The 23,253-nt window shown below is 22.5% G+C and overlaps 6 protein-coding genes across 6 annotated transcripts; 2 read left to right on the top strand and 4 right to left on the bottom strand. All coding sequences in view use genetic code 6, as the record gives it.

Moving 5' to 3' along the window:
• Nucleotides 1–2,321: 2,321 nt before the first annotated feature.
• On the top strand, nucleotides 2,322–4,772 carry TTHERM_00575380 (cyclic nucleotide-binding domain protein; the record flags this gene model as incomplete). Its single annotated transcript, XM_001009331.2, has 2 exons — nucleotides 2,322–3,170; nucleotides 3,446–4,772. The coding sequence occupies exons 1-2, from the start codon at nucleotides 2,344–2,346 to the stop codon at nucleotides 4,770–4,772; spliced, it is 2,154 nt and encodes a 717-aa protein (XP_001009331.2). The 5' UTR covers nucleotides 2,322–2,343.
• Nucleotides 4,773–5,330: 558 nt separating this feature from the next.
• Nucleotides 5,331–6,103, bottom strand: TTHERM_00575390 (maleylacetoacetate isomerase; the record flags this gene model as incomplete). The annotated part of the gene is made up of 3 exons (XM_001009332.1): nucleotides 5,331–5,560; nucleotides 5,619–5,877; nucleotides 5,933–6,103. The coding sequence occupies 3 exons, from the start codon at nucleotides 6,101–6,103 to the stop codon at nucleotides 5,331–5,333; spliced, it is 660 nt and encodes a 219-aa protein (XP_001009332.1).
• Nucleotides 6,104–7,112: 1,009 nt separating this feature from the next.
• On the bottom strand, nucleotides 7,113–8,922 carry TTHERM_00575400 (FAD-dependent oxidoreductase; the record flags this gene model as incomplete). The annotated part of the gene is made up of 3 exons (XM_001009333.2): nucleotides 7,113–8,166; nucleotides 8,386–8,648; nucleotides 8,704–8,922. 3 exons carry the CDS (start codon nucleotides 8,920–8,922, stop codon nucleotides 7,113–7,115), a joined length of 1,536 nt encoding a protein of 511 aa, XP_001009333.2.
• A 245-nt stretch (nucleotides 8,923–9,167) lies between these two features.
• On the top strand, nucleotides 9,168–11,779 carry TTHERM_00575410 (hypothetical protein; the record flags this gene model as incomplete). Its single annotated transcript, XM_001009334.2, has 2 exons — nucleotides 9,168–9,614; nucleotides 10,937–11,779. The coding sequence occupies 2 exons, from the start codon at nucleotides 9,168–9,170 to the stop codon at nucleotides 11,777–11,779; spliced, it is 1,290 nt and encodes a 429-aa protein (XP_001009334.2).
• A 1,589-nt stretch (nucleotides 11,780–13,368) lies between these two features.
• TTHERM_00575420 (solute carrier family protein) lies at nucleotides 13,369–15,268 on the bottom strand (the record flags this gene model as incomplete). Its single annotated transcript, XM_001009335.2, has 10 exons — nucleotides 13,369–13,446; nucleotides 13,508–13,595; nucleotides 13,660–13,741; nucleotides 13,794–13,935; nucleotides 14,113–14,233; nucleotides 14,450–14,568; nucleotides 14,727–14,756; nucleotides 14,817–14,948; nucleotides 15,012–15,079; nucleotides 15,178–15,268. The coding sequence occupies 10 exons, from the start codon at nucleotides 15,266–15,268 to the stop codon at nucleotides 13,369–13,371; spliced, it is 951 nt and encodes a 316-aa protein (XP_001009335.2).
• A 2,306-nt stretch (nucleotides 15,269–17,574) lies between these two features.
• Nucleotides 17,575–22,075, bottom strand: TTHERM_00575430 (Serine/Threonine kinase domain protein; the record flags this gene model as incomplete). The annotated part of the gene is made up of 6 exons (XM_001009336.2): nucleotides 21,881–22,075; nucleotides 21,035–21,661; nucleotides 19,874–20,035; nucleotides 19,358–19,711; nucleotides 18,428–18,846; nucleotides 17,575–18,367 (listed from the first exon to the last, which is right to left on the bottom strand). The coding sequence occupies exons 1-6, from the start codon at nucleotides 21,938–21,940 to the stop codon at nucleotides 17,575–17,577; spliced, it is 2,415 nt and encodes an 804-aa protein (XP_001009336.2). The 5' UTR covers nucleotides 21,941–22,075.
• Between the last annotated feature and the right edge of the window lie 1,178 nt (nucleotides 22,076–23,253).

Genomic DNA, 23,253 nt, shown 5'->3' with positions numbered 1-23,253 from the left:
ATTTATTTGTCGTATTTGAGATTTAAACTCCAAAAAATGAGCGGAATTCATTTAAATTTTTATCTTTGTATTTCATTTTAAGCTGATCAGAACATCAATCGATCAATCAGTCTTTGCTTTTGAAATCTGATTTTATTAAATTATACCAATTAAGATTGAAGAATTTTAATTCCTTTCTAATCTTTAAGAATTATTAGATTTGCTAATTAATTAGTTAACATTATAAAAAAGATTCTGAAGCACTTAAGAGATTATAAGATAAATAGATATAAATGCAGTTTCTATTTTGATGGGTTTTAAACATTTTACAAATTTATAATTTATATTAATAGCTAGTAATTTATATTAGGTTGGTTGAATTTCTTATGCCTTTTTTTTATTTAAATATTAATGTTAAATGATTGATTTCTTAAATAAAAAGCTCTTTTTCAAACAAAGTATTTATTTTATTTCGTATCCAAAAAAATAATAAGAAATTTTTATGCTAAATTATTATTTTAAAATTTAAGGTAAATAAATAAATAAATATAACCAGTAATAATAAAAACGATTAGTAAATCAATCTTATTTTTGTCTATTAAAGAATTATGTAGTATTAAAAAAATAAGAATCTTCTAAGTGCATAAAATTTTAATATATGGACAAACAAGAGGTGGTAAATCATTTTTTAAAATTAAGTAAACTTTAAATTCAGTAAAATCTAAAATAAGTCTTATTAATCATAAATTTTTAATTAGAAAAAGTTTCTAAGTTATTTCTACTTAAAAATAAAATCAGAAAAAACATTAATTTTTCTTCTACATTTAATACTTTATATCTAAAATCTATAAGAAGAATATTATTAGTTGAAAATTTAAAATGGAGTAGGAATATTTAGACACTAAACTCAAGAATATCATATAAATCCTTAAGCAGGAGTAGAGAACCTAGCATTAAGTTAAAAAACTTGAAGATATGACTTTAGACGTACCGTTCTTTTAGTAATATAGGTAAGAGGGAAAAGAATTTATCCATAAAAGATGCTGCGCCTTGATGGAGTATGAGTACTTTTAATCTGGGGAAGTAGTGTTTCATATAGACACAACAGGTGAAAAATTTTATATTGTCCTGAAGGGAACAGTTGGAGTTTACATCAAAATTGATGGTTCAGATGAAATTTAATAGGAAATAAAAAGAAAAGATAAAAAAATGTTTGACATAGGAGATGAAAATAGCAGGTAAGATAAAAAAATTGAACTAACTTGTGTAAAGGAATTAAAAGATGGAACATCTTTTGGTGAATTATCTCTCCTATAGAATAAAAAGCGTCTTGCAACAATTATTTGCCACACGAATTGTCACATGGCTATTCTTAATAAGCAGTAGTTTGTTCAAGTTCTAGGAGAGAGCGAAGAATAGAAGATTTTAAAAGAAATGCAATTTTTTGCTGACTATCCCTTCTTTTAAGGATGGAATTTTAACTTGCTAAAAATGCTTTATTTGAATAGTTATGTAAAACAATATTCTAAAGGCTAAGTGGTATTTTAAGAGAATTAAGATTCCAATGCAGTTTTTTTTATAAAATCTGGCGAGTTTGAGGTAGAGAAATATTTTTAATACACAAACATAATGCAATCTGATGAATTTAAATTAGAAGGAGTCGAAAGGTAAAACTTCTAAAAAAATGAAAAGAAAATAGGAGTGAAAGGTTTAAGAAAAAAGATGAAAGAAGCAAATTTAAGTTATGAGAATCAATCTTAAATTGAAAAGGACTCTCTTGGAAAGCTTGTTAAACTCTGCATTTATACTGATAGAGAAATGTTTGGAGAAGAAGATATTTTAAAAGGATAGAGAAGGTCTTTCACTGTTAAATGTATATCATTCACAGGAGAATTGATCATGGTAAAGCTCAAAGATTTTTATAATAGAGTTTTAAGTGATTACAGAACTAAGTAGTTAATTTTACAGAGGCTTGAAAAAAAAGATGAAATGATGAATATGAAAATTAGTTTATTAGAAAAATCCATGCATGACTTTTCAGATTTTTATTTTCCTTAAAGTAAAGTTATTGCTTAAATGAAAGCGCAAAATATTCCTTTATTTAGAAGATGCAAATAAACATTTAAAAATTAAAACCATGATAGAACTTACAATTTTGCAGAAAACTATGTTACATAAAGCAATTTTTTGAACTCTAAACAATAAAAATCAAAAAATTTAAGTCCCTAGCCTTCAAGAATAGAAGAGAAATCAGATGATTCTAAATAAATAAACTCCTTTACAGTTATTAGGTCTAGTTAATTCATAACTATTCCTAACTCTCCAGACTTAAAAATAAGAAATTCTTAGTAAAAATAGCTATTGATGCCGTCCCTATCTCTGTAGCATTCATAATCTGAAAATTCAGAACAAAACCAATAAAATATTTCAATTTAATTACCATCCCATAACTTTTCTAAATATAAAAAGATAAGCTCAAGTCGTAATATATAGTAGTTATAAAACTCTAAATAGATTAAGCGTAAATTTTCTTGCTAGCAATAATTGATAAAGTCTAGAACCTTTTTAACTCCAAAATAGCCAAAAGATGAAGATTCTCCTTAGATACCAGAAAGTTATTACTCTAAAACAATTATTCTTTCCCAGAAATAAATAGATTCAAGTAATTTAGAAGCAATTAGGCAACCCTCAATTACTTGTATTACCCAAATAAACTGTGAAAATAAACTCACTGATTCAGTCAGTTTATAAAATTCAAGATCTAGTTATACTTAAAATTCACCTTAGTCGCCTTTTTTAATAAGTAATTTTAAAGCTTTCGAAAGTTTAGCAAGTGATTCAATTTAGGAAAGCTAATCAAGAAAACAGGACAATTTTAATTTGCTACTTAGCACCAATTCCCAAAATAATAATGGGATACTTGACATACCTATAAGTACCTCTCACAAAAATATTAATAAAATAGATGAAATAATCTCAAATAAAGCTTCTTAACTACTTTTGATGATTCCAAATGAAATTAAAGCAAACGAAGCAATAAGTGAAAATAAAAAAGCTAAAAAATACTTTGATTAACAAACAGAAATTCACAGTTGTAATTTAAAACCAGTCATTCTAAAAACTCAAAGCTCTTCAAATGGTTAAAATGTCTTTTAATTCACTAACGAGTAAGATATCAATAAATCTTAAAAGTAAAATATTTTTTGAAATTATTTTAAAAACTCTTTAATATTTATTTTCATTTTTTTAAATTTTAACCCAATCAAATCTCAGCCTATCAAAAATATTCTTTAATCAAAATATAAAATAAATAAAAAAAGTAGAAAATTTTTAATAAATTAAGATTTGTAATAAAAACTATTTTGCAGAAATTTTAAATTAAAATAAATTAAATGCTCTTTAAATAAATTTATTAATGAATTTTCGAGGAAAAAAAGATTTTTAAAATTTAATTTTTATAAAATAGCCAGAAAAAAACAAATTAAGACAAGCAAAATGATATTAATTAAATGACGGATAGCTTTTATAAAACTTTAAGAATAAACTATTTTAATAAATTTAAAAGCTAAAATATTCAAAATCTTAAAAAACATATTTAGAGCAGCTTGATAAATAAAATGCCTGATTCTTTTATTCCATTAGACAAAGGTGATTTGAGTTTATACCAAAAAAAAGAAAAATGTGATTTTGAACAATAAAAAGACTAGTTTATAAAGTGGTTTAACCAAGAAATGTACAAAGATAGATAATTTTAAAGAATTTAAAGTCAGATATAAAGAAAACAAAAAGAGTTAAACAAGTAAGAAAAACCCTAAGAAAATTTTGATTAGATTATATTCTCCAAAACTTAGGAAGGATTTAACAACAGTAGAATTCACAGTAAAGAGACCATGAATACAACAAGTTTAAGATAAAAAAATAGAAATGTCTTTAACATTCAAGTATAAACTTAGTTTACAGAAGAAAATTTTTAATCTAATTTAGATACTTCGGGAACAAGGAAACCTAGTCTCCAAAAAACAAAATCTGAAAGCAGTTAAATGTAGGTTAAACCCTATAAATCTGCATTAGTTAGTAGAGAGTCATCTTAAGAAATTACCTCTCCATCAAGCGCCTTCAAAAAATTAAGCATAAAAAAAGAATAAGAAAGTAATCCCTTTAAGGCTAATTCCATTTAGAGTGTTTACTAAAAACATTTAATTAAATAAGATTATAAAGTCAAAAATAAAAATAGTACTGATGGTTTCTAAACTGAAAGAATGGTACAAGTACTTAAAAGTAACTGCTTAAAAAATACTTTTGCTAAAACTGATTACGATTTCTTCTTAAATAAAGAATGTCACATTAGCTCTGATAATAGATAAATTTTCAAACCTAGGATGTAAGAGCTTAAAAAATTTAAGAAACCATAGTCTTAAAATAGCTTACGTCAATTATATCAGCAAAACAACTCAATACTTTAAATCGATACTTCATTAAATTAAAAAGTTCAAAAAGAATCCTCTAAAACATAAGAAAGTTATTCCTAAAAGCTTAGTAATATGCTCACTTATTCAAAATCTCCAGTCTCTCTAAAAAGCTTTTAAAATTTAAGTGTCAAAAATTAATAAATAAAGCTCATAAACCCAAACTATTATAATTAAAATACTTAAAATACTAACAACTCTACTTTAAGCTAAGAATATAACTCATTTAACTTTTTTAAAAAGAGTTGCGAAAGGAAAATTTTAAGTAAGTTCGAATAAGAAATCTTTGATCCCTATAAGATGTCATAAAATAAAAATATTGCTTGAAGAAAACTAAGTAAGCATATAGAGACTACTTAGTTAATAAATAATTTAATTACTTTAATTAAATCTAAATTCAAAAAATAAAACATTTTACTTTTAGAATAATCATAATAGATATGAAATTAGATATCAAAATTTTAAAAATTCTAACCTATTTATCAAGAAATCCTATATTTATTAAAGCAGATAGTTTTACATCTATAATCAATTTATTTTTTGTATAAATTATTATTCAATTCTTTTATTTGTCATTTTATATTTAAATTTCTTATTTACATACTTTAAATATATATATATATATATTTATTTCAAGTAAATGAAAACTAATTAATTATACTTACTAGATTAAAAAATATACCTTAATTATTCTAAATTAAGGTGAAAATTAATTTTAACTAGAAATTCTAACTTTTCTAAATTCATTTTTTATATATAAAAATGCTAAGTATCAATTAAAAATATTTATTTATGAAAAAATACCAATTATAAATTAGAGAAATAAATACAAATTATTTATTTTAATTTTTTTATAAATTAGATTTTTAAGAAATAATTATTTTTTCAATTTTTTTATTCAGTATAATCTGGTTAATTACTAGGGGAAGCAGCAATAAATTCTGGAAGATCCTTTAAGTTATTTACAACACTTAAGATAAGAGGAAAAGGTGTTAAATCGAATCCAAATCTTTCTACTACTGCAGATACTTAAGGGATTAAGAAAATATCTGCCATCGTTATATCATCACCAAAGCAAAATTTTCCATGATATTTCTTCAAAAGTTCTTCTATAGCTGAAATATAAGAATATTATTTATTAAAAAAATTATAGAAAAAGAATTATTTGTTTACCTGTCAACCCCTTAGTCACCCAGAATTTAATCCATTCTAACTTATTCATATTGCCTTCTTTTTCAATTTTTCCTATTAAATTTGAATTCTAATAGGGATGAATAGCACTGTTTATGACTTAGCAAAAGCCTCTAATCTAAGCTCTCTTAATTCTATCCTCGGGAAGTAAAGGATACTAAGGAAAATTTTCTTCTAAGAACTCGATTATTGCAGTGCTTTCTATCAATGTTTGATCTCCATATATAAGAGCAGGGATACGCTTTATAGATAAATTACTTCAAAATTAATATAATATTTGAGAAAAATTAATTTACTTAATTTGGATTAACCTTGAAGTATACTTCAGATTTTTACTCATTTTTAAAAAGGTCAATTGAAACTAATTTGTATTCTATCTTTTTTAAACCAAGTGCTAATCTTACTCGCCAAGAAGGTGAAGAACGGTAATTGCCATAAAGGATAATATTTTAATTATTTTCACTCATTTTTAAAAATATGTTAATTTTATTTTATTTTAATTAATATTATTGTATGTTCTGTGCTTTTAATTTTTGTTTTTAATGATACTTATAAAATTCACAATTTAAGAGAAAATATGTCATTTCTATAGAAAAAAAAGATTAATCTGTTAACTTCTTAAAGATTAAGAGTAGAATCTTTTCTGATATTAATAGGCTTATCTATCTATCTTTCTTAGAAATACTTTGAATTTTCAATCAAATTAGAAATTTTAAAGAAAATCCCATTAAACATATCATTAAAATATGTAAATATGAGATAGATAATTTTTTAGAAAGTGTAAGAATTTTCATTAAATCTTTTTCTATTTTATTTTGGATAAAATTATTTATCGATTTCTTAACTAAGTTTATTAAAATAGAAAAAAAGCAATTAAGTACCATAAAATAAATGCTTATAAATAAATTTGATTAACTGAATTCTAATATAATTGTTTTTCTTAAAACTAAGTAAAAGTCTCATATGGCAAATACATCTTAAATAAATAAAGAAATTTTAAACAGCCACATATCAAAAGATTACAAGGGAAAATATTCAATTTTTATAAATATTAAATTTAATTTTTCATTGTATATTAAATATTGATAAAATTTTACTTTACATATTGACAATTTATTTTCCCCTTAAAATCAAACCAATAAAGTTATTATTTATCATAATTTGTAGATTTAGATTGAAATTTCATAAAAAATAATTGGGGTACATTTTTTATTAATTAGAGATATTTATTTTTAATCATTATACATGTTAAAAATTCTTAAAAACTTTAACTTTAGACTTTCCTCATAATGGAATAAACAAAAAGATTAAAAATTAATATGAAAACATTAAATTAAAAAATTAAAAATTTAACAATTATCTTAGAAAAATTTATTCTTTAAAACCTGTATTTATAAAAAAGAAATTTTAAGAAAGGTAGCAAAAATAAATAATGATCTAGATTATTATTTTTTTCAGAGCCATAAATTACATAAATCAAAACAGATTTTCAGTGTTTTTAACTAATTCAGATACATGATCTGCTATAGGCATTGAGCAAGTCCATCCAGGAGATACTACATTTAGCAAATGCATGCTTAAATTATCTTTTTCAATTATAAAATCATTTATTAATTCTCTAGTCTTTAAGTCTACAAGCTGAGCTCTGATACCTGGCTTACCTGGCTCAAATTCATTACTTACGTTTTAAGGAAAGGAGAGCCAATTCAAAGGTTTTTAATCATATAATGTGAATAGTTTTTATGATTATTTAATAACATATGGCTTGTAATACTTTTTTGATTCTTCATATAAATGTTTGAGATAAAACATGCATTTAGGACTAAACAAATTCATCATATATTGATAGGAAAGACTTTAGAATTCTTGAAATTCCTTTTTGCTCCATTGATGGATTGGCTTATCACCATATTCTTCTCTATAGAGAGCAGGGATAGCATTAGGGCCAAATTTAATTTGGTCATTAACTGTGCATGTTAAATGAACACCTAAAAAGTAATTTCCCTTTTTAGGTGGAATAGGGTATATCAATGAATTAACTACTCCTTCAGGATATTTTTTCTTATCTACCAAGTAGTTTCCTTTAAATGGCATAATTGTATAATCTTTACAATAATTGAATTATTTTGCTATTATATCAGCATATAGACCAGCAGAATTAATTATATATCTAGACTCAAATATTTCTTCTTAATCTAATTTGCGATTTTTAATCACAAATTTATTTGAAGACTTTGTTTGTTCTACAAGTTTTACAAACTCATATTGGCTAAAAATTTCTACATTTTTTTATCCTTTCAATTCTTATTCCAAGCAATTGATAACAGCCTTATTATTGCTGACTTTTGTTGTTGGTGTAAACAAGAAATTATAGTTTGGATTATGCATTTTCAAATTCTTTTCTATTTTGATTGCTTCATTGTAAGTCAACCACTGATATTCAATTTAGTTTTTTTCAGCCTATTAACGCAGCTCTTTTAAGCGCTCATATTCTTCATCAGTAGAGGCTATAACAAATTTACCTGTGTGTCTTACATTATAAATTATAAAATAAATAAATATTCAATTTTAAACATTATTGAATTCTTTTTAATCTAAATTAAAAATATATTTTGAATTTTATAAATAAAAAAGATATGCTTTATTTTGATATTTAACTTTAATCGACACTTAAAGATCAAGGAAGTAAATAACTTGAAGAATATAAAAAATGCATTCCTTTTAGTTGAATATATATATATTTGTTTACTTTAATGGTAATTTATTATCTATGCAGTATTGGGTGAGTTACATATTTCCTTGCTTGCAAAATTTTGCTTTTAATGAATCAGTGCTGTAATACAATCCAGAGTGTATTACTGAAGAGTTTCTGGTAGAAGTGTGTTCACCTAATGTCTTTTCTTTTTCAATTAGAGCAATTTTCAACTAGGGAAATTTAGCAGATAAAGACCTCGCTATAGTTGCACCTATAATACCACCTCCAATAATGCAGATATCTTTTTGCATGTCTGTCTATTTATAGTTTTTAAAGTATATGAAAGAATGTAGTGTTTGATTGTTTATTTACTAGTTTGCTAAAATTTATTTATTTGATTTTTTAAGATTAATTTTTGATTTAATAAAAAAAATAATGCTGGCTCGAATTACTAAATTATAAATTTTGCAAAGTATTATGATAATTTAATCTAAATGAATTACCTTATTTGAATGTAGACCAAAGGAATTTAATATATAAAAAATTTGATAATTGAGAGAAGTAGAAACAAAAAAAATTAATAGTCCCCATTAAAAAATCTATATTTATCAATCAATCAATTTCAATTTGACTGTATACTTTAAAGATATAAAACATTATAAAATACTAAAGAAAAATAGTTACTTATTTGTCAAAGCTGTACTAAGTAATATAGAACCATTTGAAAGAAGATAATTATCTATAATTAAAATAAAATTATTTTAAAAATATACACTATACATATCTATTAAGTAAATAAATAAATAAATCAAGCTTAATAAAGTGCTTTGTTCTAAATGGAAAGGCAATGTTGCATTTTTTGTGCCTAGCAAAAAATTGATGTAGTACTAGACTACGCATGTTTTGAAAAAAATCACTAAAAACAATATATAACACAAAGCTTTAAAAATGAGCATTTATAAACAATCAAAGTGAATCGCCTATTGGAAAGTATTAGACTAAAAAACAATTAGTTAACAAAGATTGATGTTGATTTTTAGAATGCCAGATTTTATCGCACTTTTCCATCTCGATTGCTGTATACACTGTCATAGTTATTTTAGCTATCAGAATTGAAACTCAATTTTGAACAAACTCCAGCTAATTCTCTAAGCTCTTTTAAAAAAATAATCTAGACATCTTTTACTCTTAAAAATCTGTATATAAATCTGTAAGATACGCCCATATCCTTGATAGATTATCATTCGATTTGTGAAACACTTTAAAAACTCCAAAATATAGAAGTATTTTTAACTCTTATTATTAAAATTTACACTTTAAGATTACATAAACACTCCTTAAAACAGTAAGTAAAATTGAACAAAAAAATGAAAATGTTTTTACAAAATATTCTTAATATGCAATGAGTGCCTTGAATTAATAACTGTTTTAATTCAACATAAATATTTAAATATTTAAAAATTATTGAGGCAATTAAAATTAACGCATTTATACCAACTTACAAAATTAAATTTAACAAAATTGTTAGCTATTAAAATTTATTAGTCAGCAAAATATTAAAAAAGGATAATATAAGTACTTCTACTATTTTGTTCATCTTTATATTAATTATTCCTCAAAGCTAACTAACTCAATCTATAGTTTAAATAATTTTAATCCAACCATATTAAAACTCTCAAAATAATACGTAAAGAAATAAATCTATATTTACAAAAAGGAGAGTGAGTTTAATCTTTAAAGTTAATTTGATCTTCTATAATCTAAAATTACCTAATCCTTTTAATAAAATATCTTTCTATTTTATAATAATCTCTTTAAAACTAATTTTTCACAATCTAATATTACAAAAAACTAAGACTAAATAAATTTAATAAATCATATTAGAATTTTTTTAATAAAACAAAATTTATATTAACTGTGCTCATTCTATAATAAATTTAACTTAACATACACAGGTATCCAGCTTATAGTTGTATTTTATAATGAAAAAGTTAAATTTTGGATAAATTGCTCATTTTTAACAAGTGCTCAGTTTAAAAGAGTGTCCAGTTTGACAAATATATTAGATTCTTAAAACTAATAAAAGTTATTCTTCGAAATTTAAAAGATTTTAATTTATTTAGAATAAAATAATCAGAAGAGTGGCTACAATTATAAAAATACAATTATAAAAAGATGAATACCGTCTGTGCTATTGAATAAGAGAGAGAAAAAATTTATTTTGCTTAAAAATTCTCATATCAAAGAATTCTCTTTCATTAGAAATATACATTTTTTTTGTAATATTGAAAAATGAAGGTTTAATTATGACTTAAAAAACAATAAATAAATTTAATCATAAATAAATATTTGAGAAAATTTCATTCTAATATAATCGAATGAAAGTAAATTATTTGAACAAATTTTTAATCTTAAAAATTCTCTTATTCAAGAACACTAATAATATTCCTAATTTAAAATTAGTTTTTTAGATATTAAATTTTCCAAAAATTTTTATTTAGCTATTTTAAAGGAGTTTGTTTTATTTTGAAAGTAAAAATATCGAATCAATAATTAAGAGTTTTAAACATAATTTGAATGAGTTTTTTATTTTATTATAAAATAGGAATTATAGCTTTCAGTTAGCAAGAATTTAAAAGAGAAGAGCATTATGCCTCTAGCAGAAGCTATTAAATAAAATTAAAATTTGAAATACTTGGATATTGATTTTTAAGATAATATTAGTTCTTAGGATGACATGAACTAATTTTTTTCTAACTTGAAGGAATTAAGCAGCTTGAATAAAATTAGAATTTGCATTGATAAAAGTAATCATTGTGTATTAAATGACGAAGGTGGCTTGTCTTGGAGATGGCTTTTAAAATCTTTGGGAGAAAATTTAGATGTGTTTGAATTTTCTGCATAAGATACTGAATGCCAAATTGAGTTTTGGATTAATTTCTTTAGTGGATTAAAAAATAATAGCAATCTGAGAGTATTTTCTTTGAATGCCAACTTTAAAACTAGTAGGAAGCATTCTTGTCTAGAATTGTTTTTGCTGTAAGTTTTTGAAAACCTTTAGAATATAGAGTGCCTAAATATTTCTCTTGACAGTTTAAATGTATTGTTGAAACCTTTGTCCATGAGCACTTTAATGAATATAAAGCATAGCAAAATACAATTAAATTAAAATTAAATAAATTTAGTGCCATCCAAATCTGAATTAGACATTCTTACTTTTTAAAAATAAAAAAACTAAGAAATAATCTGCTTATATTTAGACTTTCTTACAAATAATTTTTTTATAAATGATATTAAATTTCTTGACAGCGATGCTTACCAATCTTTTTTTGATATAGTTAAATTCGAAAATTAAAAATTAGCACTTTAAATAACCTGTTTCAATAAATACATTTCCTAGAATATTCCTTTCCACAGTCGACTTATTTTTTGGGATTTGTATTTCTGAATTTTTCAATTTAACAAAGAGTCTTTCAAAGACCTTTTTGTTATTGATTTAAAATTAGTAATAAAAAAATGGGGATTGATTTATTTAAAAAAAATATAAAAAATATATATGTATATAACTTGATTAATTTTGAGTTATTAAATAAAAAAGTAAATTATATTTATATTACCAACTACTGTAAATTTATTTGTTTAAAGTTTTGAGTATTTATTCATTTATTTATTAGTTTATGAATAAAGCAGGATTAATAAATAATATTTTGAATTTAATTAAAATTAAGCAACGAATCATATTTTTTAACAAAAAAGATAGTTTTTCTATGTGAGTAATTTTATTTTACTATAGAAATGGATAATAAAATTAAAGTACATGTATATGAAAGTTATTTTACATATTTAATATTATTTTATTGATAATTTATTTTAAAAGAGTATCTGCAAAATCATTTAATATAGATAAGCGGTTGGAGATTTTTATATAAACAATAGTTCTCTGTTGTGATTTTGCGAGAGATTGTTTTTAAATTAAAATGCTGCTAATAAATACTTAAAGAATATAGATTGATTTATTTATTTTATAAAAATATAAAAAATATGTAAAAAATTTTATTAATTTTGAGTTATTAAATAAATAAATTTTATTTATATTACAAACTACGAAAATTATTTACTTATTATTTAATGAATTAGGCAGGATTAATAATATTTTGAATTTAATTAAAATTAAGCATTCAATCAGAATTTTAAACAAAAAAAGCAAAGAAGATAGTTTCATATGCGAATTATTATATTATAGTAGATAAGGTAATTATAGTACATATGTGTATATATGTTATTTTATATATTTAATATTATTTTATTGATAATTTATTTTAAAAGAGTGTCTGAAAAATCATTTAATATAGATAAATTGTTGGAGAATTTTATATAAATCTAAGGTTTCTGTATTGTTTTTGAGATAGATCGTTTTTAAATTAAAATGCTGCTAATAAATACAAAAACAAACAAATATATATTGATTTATTTTACAAAAATATAAAAATATGTACATACAACTCAACTGATTAATTTTGAGTTATTAAATAAAAAATTTATATTTATATTACCAAATACTGTAAATTTATTCGTTTAAAGTTTTGACTATTTATTCATTCATTTATTTATTAGTTAATTAGGCAGGATAGGATATATTTTGAATTTAATTAATACCAAGCAGATTTTTAAACAAAAAAATTAATCAAACAAAAAGAGAGTTTTGTGTGTGAATTATTTTATATTAGTAGAGAGATGGATAACTTAATTACAATACATGTATAAAGATTTTGTGATTTTGCATATTTAATATTGTTTTATTGATAATTTGTTATTAAAGAGTGTCTGTAATAATTTATTATAAATATAAATGGTTGGAGATGATTTTTATAAAAACCATAGTGTTGTGTTGTGTTATGTTGTATTTTTGCGATAGATCGTTTTTCAATTAAAATGATGCTTATAAATACTTAAATAAGCATATAAATAATGAGCAACGTAATAGGGTTGTATAATTGAAACTGGCTTGCATAAGCGATTGCTTAGTACTTTGATTTTTCAAAGATCGTAAGACTTATCTAAAAAGCGATTTAACTAATTTTTTACCATCCACGCAGTTCCACTTGAAAGAGGAGCCTTTTGAATAGAGTTAAATTGTTAGATTACAATAAGTTATTATTACATATTATTAAATTACCTTAACTAGATTTATAGTAATACCTTTATAAAATGTAGGAATATATCCTTCTTTTTTAATATAATGTGTAACAAGTTATCTATATGTCCTGTGGATATAAATAAATTTAAAATTTAGATTTTTTGAAAGATAATGAATTATGTTTGACATACATTTTGTGTGTTTATTCTCCAGTAGAAATCAAGAGTGATTGTGCTTGTCTCCTTTTTCTCATAACATCAAATGGATAAGCAACTAAATTTTTATTACAATTATGATTAACTTTTTAAACAATAATATAAGATACTCATTTATGATATAGTTGCACCAATAGCCCCAAATATAAAGTCCATGTACCATTTATTAGCCCTTTAAATATGATTTTCTTTAGCATAGTTTTTCAAATTTGTCATCATAAAGAATCCAGAACCGTGATAAAATATAACACCCTAATTTTATTATTCATTAATTAAATAAATAAATAAATTAAATTAAGTTAGTAGAATAATTTTCAAAGCTAGTATAGAGTTATTTTTTCAAAGTTTTTTTTGTTTGTTTGATTTTTAATTCATACAATGCACTTCTACTTTTAGCTAAAATCAATTTAACATCTAAAAATTCATTACAACTATCGCAAGACCTAGTCCACTGTAAAATCCTTTGATGCCTTCTTAATTATATACAACTTTTACTGCATGCACAAAATTTTTGTAATGGAAATTGTCTCTCTGCATAGCCAATCTGGTTCTATAAATAAATAATTAAAATTGCAAATTTTAAATTAGTCAGTTTGAAAATTTTTTTAAAAAACCTAAACAGTATTCTAGGTTAAGTGAAATAATTTTATCAAAGATTAAATGCATTTACTAAAACATAGTTGATTTAAAAAGGCTTGATTTTTATTTATAAGAATACTAATTTAAAAATTTGTATAAAATTGCTTTTCTTAATATATTTATTTACCTAATAAACTCGAACGGATAGCATATTGATTAAGAGACAATACCCGAAACTGCACCAATACAAAAGAGAAGAAGTTACTTTTTTATTTTATTTTCGCTTGGATAGGGATAGTACACATTCTAAATTAAAAAAAACAATTTATTACTGTTTCTTCATTTGCTCAAAAAAATATTATTTGTATGCTAATAATTAATAAGCATCATTAAACAATTTGTTTTCTAAAAACAAAACTATGCTATTTAACGAATCAAATTATATTTTAATCGCATTTTGATACCTTTCTCAAATAGTCGAAGGTCGAGAAATTCTAATATTTTAATTATAAATTTCATTCTTAACTATTATTTGTATTTTTTTTGAAATTTACAATTGATGCAAAGGGGAATATTCTTAATAGATTTGCACTATTGCCTCTCCAAAGATTTCTAAATCCGTGTTTTTATATGATGAATTTTCCTTCGTTATAAAACTCTCTGTATGTTAGGGTCCTATCTCTTGTCTATTTGATATTTTAATGGTGATTAAATGGTTAACGCTTTTCCCTGACAAAAAAATCTAATACCACAAAGAGGAGTTTGACTCTTTCAAAAGGAGCAATTACAGTTTTTCCACAAGCGCCTGCTATACCACCTAAATAAAGATAAAAATATTCCTATTAGATTCGTTGCATATATATATCTAAGGGGTTAATGCTATTAAATATTAGAGCTTTAAATGTAATACTATACCACTTAAAAAACTCTTTAACTGTTTGTGCTCATTTTTGCTTTGTATCTTTTCTGAAGTTTCTAACTAAATTGCACCTTAATTCTTACTCATTTGATTTTAATTGTATTTTGACTCAACCAAATAATTATTGTTTAGATTAAATTAAATAATTAATAATTATTAAGATTTCTGGCAGTAATCTATTTAATATCGCATTAAATTATGCATTTATTTTACTCACGAAATAGAGTAACGATTTATTTTATCTTCTGTTTATTGGAAATATACATACATCTATTTTAACTCTTTCCCAGATATTTTTTGCATAATAAAGATAAGCTACTCCTCTTTAGATTTATATTAACGAAACTAAAATATTTTCCTAATAGAAATTATAAATTAGGGTTTAGCTAATACAAAAAATTTAATTTCATTAATGCTGTTTGCGAATTTTACCAAAAATATTTTTTTGTAATAGAATTTTAAATTCTAATAAAGAAAATATAGATACTAAGAATATTCTCTTAAAAGAGATAAAATTCAGAAATATCTTCAGAAATTGAACAACTTCTAATATAAGTATAGATAAGTAATCGCTGAAATTTTTAATCAATTTAATTACTCAGGTTTATTTACAATTTTAACATTCAAATTTATTTGCTTCAAAATGAAATTTGTAAAATTTAGAAAATTAAACAGAATCTTCTGAAAGATATTTACTAATTAATCCGAAATCAAATTTATAAAAAAAAATGTAAAAGCATATTATATAAATACACGCAAATCGCATCTAAAATTTTAGTATTTAACTGCATTTAAATTTATCATATAATAAAATCTGATCAAATTAATCACATTAACGAGCATATACTTGCCAGCTGTTTCTTTTTTTACATTAGTATTTAAAAATAATCAATTTTCTTCAATTAAAGAATTATATTGCTGGCTAAAAATTTCGATCGCTTTATTTACATTTATTAAATTACACAGCAAAATCAATATTTTTATTATTTATGATAATACATATTTATGTAAACTGAATTTGTTTATCAAAAATTGTTAGACCATCAAAATACCAATCATTTTAGAGGCATATACCATATTTTTATTGCAACTAAATCCAGTGTCCACATCTACTTTTTAATAGATTAAAAAAGTAGGTTTATATATTTTATTGAAATTTTTTCATTCAATTTTATTCTTTATAAATTGTATTAAATACATTTTTAAAAAAAATACTAAAAAGCTTTAAACAAATCAATAAATAATTCTATTTAAATCCATAATTAATATTTATTTTATAAGCCTTTTTGGTAATATATTTTACTTACGTTAAAAATAAAGTCAAATGAGTTTATATGTTTTTAAAATTGTTTTAAAGTTGGTTAAATATAAATATTTTATTTTTATAAATATATAAAATATAAAATTATCTTTTAAAAAAGTTTTAATATTAAAATTCTTATTTTTATTTAACTTAAATAAATTTTTCTGTTAATAAAGAGTACTAATATATCAAAAAAGAGAGAGTATATTTGAATTAAAAGTATAAAGCTATATTCGTATTAAAAAGTAAAGAAATAAGTAAAACTATTTCTTTGAAGGTAAATTTCTATATTATGTAAATTATGATATAGTAACATATGTAATAAAAAATGTAATATGAAGAAAAATAAAATCATCCTTAAAATTTTAAGATTAAAATTCTTTATTTTTTACTTAAATAAAATTTTATAAAACATAATTGATGTTTAAAAATCAAAAGGTATTTTAATTAAAAAATTATGAAGTTAAATTTATGGAAAATATTTATAAAGAAATGACTAAAACTAATTGATTAAAGATAAATACAGAGCGAATGCAACATTTTACAGAATAAAATGCAGTAAATTGTAAAATATGAACAATCTTAAATAGAATGTTTAGCATTTGAATAGCCTAAATACAAATTACTTATGTGATTATAGATAGTTTTAGTTTTATTTAAAGATAGGTAGCTATTACTGTTGGTTGATGGGTTGTTATGAATTAAGGAAGATTTATTTATAAAATAATTGATATATATTTTTATTTATATTTTGTTTATTGGTAGTTTTTTTAATATAATTTAAAATAAATTTTCTAATTTTTTAATAGATAAATAGATAGATACTTTCTTTAAAACTCCTTTTCTATATTTTCTTTTTCTAAACTAATTCTAGCTGAGCTACTGATATATTTAAGAATCATTCCTAAATGAATTATTTATGAAAGTTATTCTTATAAAATCATTACTTTAGCTAGAAAGAAAAACTTTAATTAAATATTTTTCATAAACTAGAAATTTTAAGTTTTTTAATTAAATTATTTCTTCTAATTTTATTTATTAATTTATTTAATTTATGAAAAAGAGGAAGTAGTTAATTATTTCACACCAATCATATTTCAAGAGTGTATATTTTGCTTCTAATTTATGCATAATGAGTTTTGTTTAATCTAACAGGGCGACCTTCAGCAATTTGCTCTATTTTAGAGTGATCAGCAAAATAGAGGTAGTTAGTGAAGTGGTCTAATATAAGGTTTGTTAATTAATAGAAGGTGATTAAGTAGTCAAGCAAAACAATGCTCTACTCTAAATCGTTAGGTAAAACATCTTACTCGTTTTTCACTCTACCCTTAGCAATATGGTTAATTTCACGAATAGTAAAACGTAAGAATGATTGTAAAATAATATAAAAACTTTCGAATTCCATGAAGTTATCATCAAAGATAGCATCAAATTTTTTGTCTTTTTATAGCTCGCTCTTAGTAGCTTGTTGAGCAAAAATACCACTTTCCCAGCGTTATTTGAAGTGAGTCTAATACTTAGTATAATATTCACTTATCACAATCTAGAATCTTTTGAAACTTTCAGTTTTTGTGTAGTTTGACCAGTCAGACAAGTTCAAGCTATTCTAATTGGACTCATTCATATTATTTAGTTTTGTTATTTTCACCATTATGTTTTTTAATATCAAGAAGACTAGCTTTTCTTTAAGCATAGGGCTTTCTATTATATTGCTCTCTTCAGCTAATTTAGAAAGACGGAATAAGAAACGACACAAATTGATTTAAGCTAAAATTATTTTATCATTATTTTATAATTCATTTCCATTGTTGTTTGAAACAGTTGTGTTATTGGTTTATTAGCCAATTGTCTAGTTATTGTTGTTGTTCTATAGGGAATCATTTCTAATTATTTTTAAATTTAAACTTTTTAAAAAATATCATTTTAAAATAAAATTTATTTACATTTTTTCTAATGGTTGAGTGTTTTTTGATTCTTCCACTTATTATTGTTGAGAACTTAAAGACGAAGGAATATTTCCTACAACATCTGCATGGTTTTATGAGTGTGAATATGTTGTTTTGATTTAATCATTTTGTTATTATTCGTGAAGGGCCTTTTCTTCCTTAGGAATATATGGAGGAATTTATTACATATTTGGGGTAAGTTTACGACCTTCACTTCTAAGAATGTTAAAGTCTTGATTACCGCCAATACCATTAATAGGTGTACCTACTTAATTGCTACCTTATTGAACTTAATTACCATTAGATGCAATAGTAGTTGTAGGAATCATAGGGATATTTGGTGTTTAAACAGCTGCTGCTGTCATTTAACCTGGTTATAGATCGTTATCAGCTCTTCTGTACTCAGTTTTGTGACCCTTCTTAAAAAAAGTAAAAAATTAATTTATATTAAAATTTAACTGTTTTTAAATATTTCAATTCATCTAAAAATTAAGATGGACGATATTATTTATTTTCATAATTTTCATTATTTTATATCTTATATAGTATTAGTTTATCTGTGTTTATGAATTTTTATAAATTAGATAGTTTAATTTATTTAATATCTGCTTTTGCATTTTAAATTGTTTTATTATTCCATTTATTGAATATGTGAAAAAAGATTTCTATTGAAGATTTAAACTTTAATTTTCTTATTGATATAGAATTTTATAAAAAAATTGAATAATAATTAGATATCAAATAAATCAAGCTGAATGGATCAATTAATTTGTTAATATTTTACTACGTTTTTGAATATCTTTATTCACTCATATTTTTATTTATTTATTTTGTTTTTATTTAATTTCTCTCGTTTTTATTTAATTTTTTCAGAATATCTTAATATCTTATAATCGTCATAAATAAAATTTATTGTGATATATTTACTCTTTGATGCTATAGATTTTAATGAGAACCAAGATTTTCTTTAGAGGGAGGAGAATTTTCTTTTCCAGATTCTTATTGATGAATACCTGAAGGTAAGTTAGGAATATTAGTCGAAGATGGCAACTACTATTAAGAAGATGGTCTTTTCATGTTATGAGATGCTTATTACTATTGTTATACTTGTTACTATTGTTATGCAGGTATGTTCTTTAAAGAACCCTCATTTTTAACTTTGATATCCTTCTTGAAATTTAGCTTCATTAAAGGATGATTTTCTATTTATTCTAAAGAGAATCTTCTTCTTTCATCAACTTGAAGACATCCTCTGATAAATTCTATTGATTCATTTGAAATCTAGTTTTTAAGTAAAAATATTTATTAATTATTAAGAAATCTCTTTTAAATTTTCAAACTCATCAATAATCTAATATAATTTTATTCTGAATTTATTTAATTAGAATAGAAAGTATTAAAAGAGTCATCATAAAATTAAAAAAATTTAAATAGTTATATTACTTTTATGTGTTTTGGGAATTAAACAGGCACATTGCAAACTTTGTGATGTAACTCTTTTTCAGTCTCAGCAGTCCAAGGAGTAACTCCATATAAAAGTTCAAAGTATAGCACACCAATAGACCAAATATCACTCTTTATCGAATACTCATTTTTTTACAAGCTCTTTATTTAATAAATAAAAAATTAAACTATTTAATTTTATTGTAAATTTACATTCGAAGTTATTCAATCTCTTTTTTATCAAAAAATAAATTCTAAAAATATCAAATCGTTTTAACACTACTATTTTTTTTAAATACCCCAAAAAATTTCATTTATTTTAAGAATATTAATGCAAATTTATAAAAGTGCTTTTTTAATTCTTTTTACTCAATCTTATTTTTATTGTTTTAATTAGATTTTTATGTTTAAAAATAGTAGAAAATAATTAACTAAAATTTAAAAATTAGAGATTTTCTTAAGCTAGAATTTAAGAATGAATCAGAGATATTTTATTTGGTGATGAAATAAAATTGAAAAATGAATTATTTGTTTAGCTCAGCTAAAAGACAATCAAATAACTGATATTCATTTTAATTTCTAGCTTTTATTTGCTTGAAATTTTAGCTTTAGCTCTAAAAATAGATTGGAAAATTGTCTAGTTTAATCAATTATATTTAATTTTTTTGTATTATTTTTAAATTCTTTTTTGTCTTATGAATATAAATGGAATTTAATTATTATGCTCTAGATTTATTTAGTCATATGAACCTAATTTAGACTAGACTCATTTGAGTATGCGTTGTATTTATTTAGAGGAGAAAAAAAAATAGATTGATATTTAGACTTTGTTGCTTATTTTATTTTGTATAATATTATCATTAATTTCTGCTGCTTGCTTTCTTGCTGCATACTGTGAATCCAAAGTAGAAATTTGAATGAATTTCATAATTTTTTAGGTTTTTATTAAGTTATTTAGTTCGTTTAAAAATTTTGTAGTGATTTAATGTTAATTGTTTGAAAAGAAATTAATTGTAAGATAATTAAAGGGAGATATGTGTGTATGTATATATGTGCTTTGAAAAAACTAATCAATTCAAGCAGATTTTCATAAATAACTAAATTTCGAATAAAAGTTTGATTGAATTGCTTAATCTAATAATCAGTAAGTTTTTAAATTACTTAAGGACACATGTACATTGGTGTTCCTACATTGTAATAGTACTTGTAAGGAGGAGCATCTATGTCTTTAGCAAAGCCAAAGTCTGCTAATTTTGGGATACCATCATTAATAAGTATATTTGCGGGTTTGATATCTCTATGAACAATTCTATGCTTGGCAAGTTCTCTATAACCATTGATAATGTGCTTGAGAATCTTGACAGCTTAAGACTCTTCTAAAGTGTTATACTTTTTGAGAAGATCTCTTAAATCTCCCTAATTGCATATTTCAGTTATAATATAAGTATTATTTGCAGTCTAAAAAACATCGTTTAGCTTTAAGATATTGATATTTCCAGTCAGTGCTAATTTTTTCATAACAGAAATTTCATTTTAAAGTAGAAATAGTTAGACTTCATTGCTCATCATTTTCATATCTATGACTTTTACTGCAACTTCCTCATCAGTACGCTCGTCTTTCCCTTTGAATACCTTAGATGAGTAACCCTTACCTATTTAATCATTCAGCTGATATGAATAATGCTCAATAACTTTTTTAGGCACAAACTACTACTATGTTCCTTAGTTTTGACCTATCACGCCATTCTAAAACACTTGCTGATTCTAACTAAATCCAATTATTTACCCCTATTTTAAAATTAAATAATTACTTTTTGCATGAAATTGTCATTTAATTTCTTTTTTTTTTCAATTTGAGATAAACATTCTTTTTTCAGAAGCTTTTAGCTGTTAATAATTTTATCGGTATTTGTAAATCAAATAAAATGCTGATGCAGAAAATATGAGTTTTTAACAGGCTAAATTGATATTAAGACATAGTCTTAGCATTCTAAATTTGTAACTTACCTATTACTAAATGATAGGCTGCCCTTATATTGTAGTCGGAACGAAAGATTGTAGCTTCATACTATTGTTATTCCCTTTTAGATAAGCTTTTGTTTTGTATATTTGATTAAATTACTATCGTCTCTTTTTTCTTAAATGACAATTAATTACTACTTTTTCTTTCTTTTTTTCTTTTTTTAATTTTATTATTTGGTTTACTAATTGTTTTATTAGTTAATTTCTTATATTGAATGCTTCATTTGCTAAGATGCCCTTTATTAACAAGCTACTTTCTTTATGTTTAAGAACTGAATTATCTTTAACAACAAATATGTTAGTCAATTCAATTATAAATTACCTTCAATGAATCAATATATTTGTTTGCAAATGCTCATTTTTGAATCTATTTATAAAATCCATATGGATTTATTTAATGAATGAATGAATATAATTTATTTAGAAAATCATTTAGTTGAAAGCAAAAAAAAATTCAATAGAAATAGCTAATAAAATAAAAGTCTCTCTCTCTCACTCTATTTTGCATTTTCATAATTCTTTCTTGTATTTTTTTTCTACTTGTTTTAAAAAATTCAAACAAGAATATAGAAGCAGAAATTGATTTATAATCATTCAAAGAATTTCAATTAATATTTTTTTAACTGTGATTTTTTAATGATTGATTATCTACTATTTTTGCAAAAATAAATAATCTAACATTTCAAATATAATATTTTTGTAAGAAAAAAAAATCAATTATTTTACTGTTAAAAAAATTCTTAATCATATAATAAAATCTATCTTCTCATTTTATTCATATTTCCTTAAAATAATGCTGAAATAATTATTTTTTATAAATGCAAATTTCATTACATTTTTTTCTTCTTCTATTCTTATTCATTTAAATATTTAAATTTTCTTTTAGTTTATAGCACATTTTACACATTAATTTACTTTTTTTATTCAAAAACACCATCTAAATTTTAAAAAATATTTTAAATAATTTTCTAAATTTTAATTTCTGGCTTTATTGAAAAATAAACTCTCTTAATCACTTCTATTGTAAAGCAAATAAAAAATATTTTTAGTGATAAAACATTTTGGGTTAGAAAAAATACAATTATAATAGGTTATAAACATTAAAATTGTAGTGTTAACTTCTCTTTTAAATATACTGAGCTACTTAATGGTAATAACAAATATTTTATTATTTTTAGACAAATATTATTTTAAAAACATAAATTTGTTTTTTATTTAAATGAGAAAGTTCTTAATATATTAAGAAAGTAGGTATATTAATTATTAGTAGGTTAAGGAAGTAAGTTAAATTTATTTTAGCAATATAAAAAATGATAATTTTTTAAATCAAATCTTAGCTTGTTTTTAACTTAATTGAA

The sequence above is a fragment of the Tetrahymena thermophila genome (genome assembly GCF_000189635.1).
Source record: "Tetrahymena thermophila SB210 genomic scaffold scf_8254752, whole genome shotgun sequence".
NCBI lineage: Eukaryota > Ciliophora > Oligohymenophorea > Hymenostomatida > Tetrahymenidae > Tetrahymena > Tetrahymena thermophila.
This window is presented reverse-complemented; position numbering and strand designations above follow the sequence as displayed.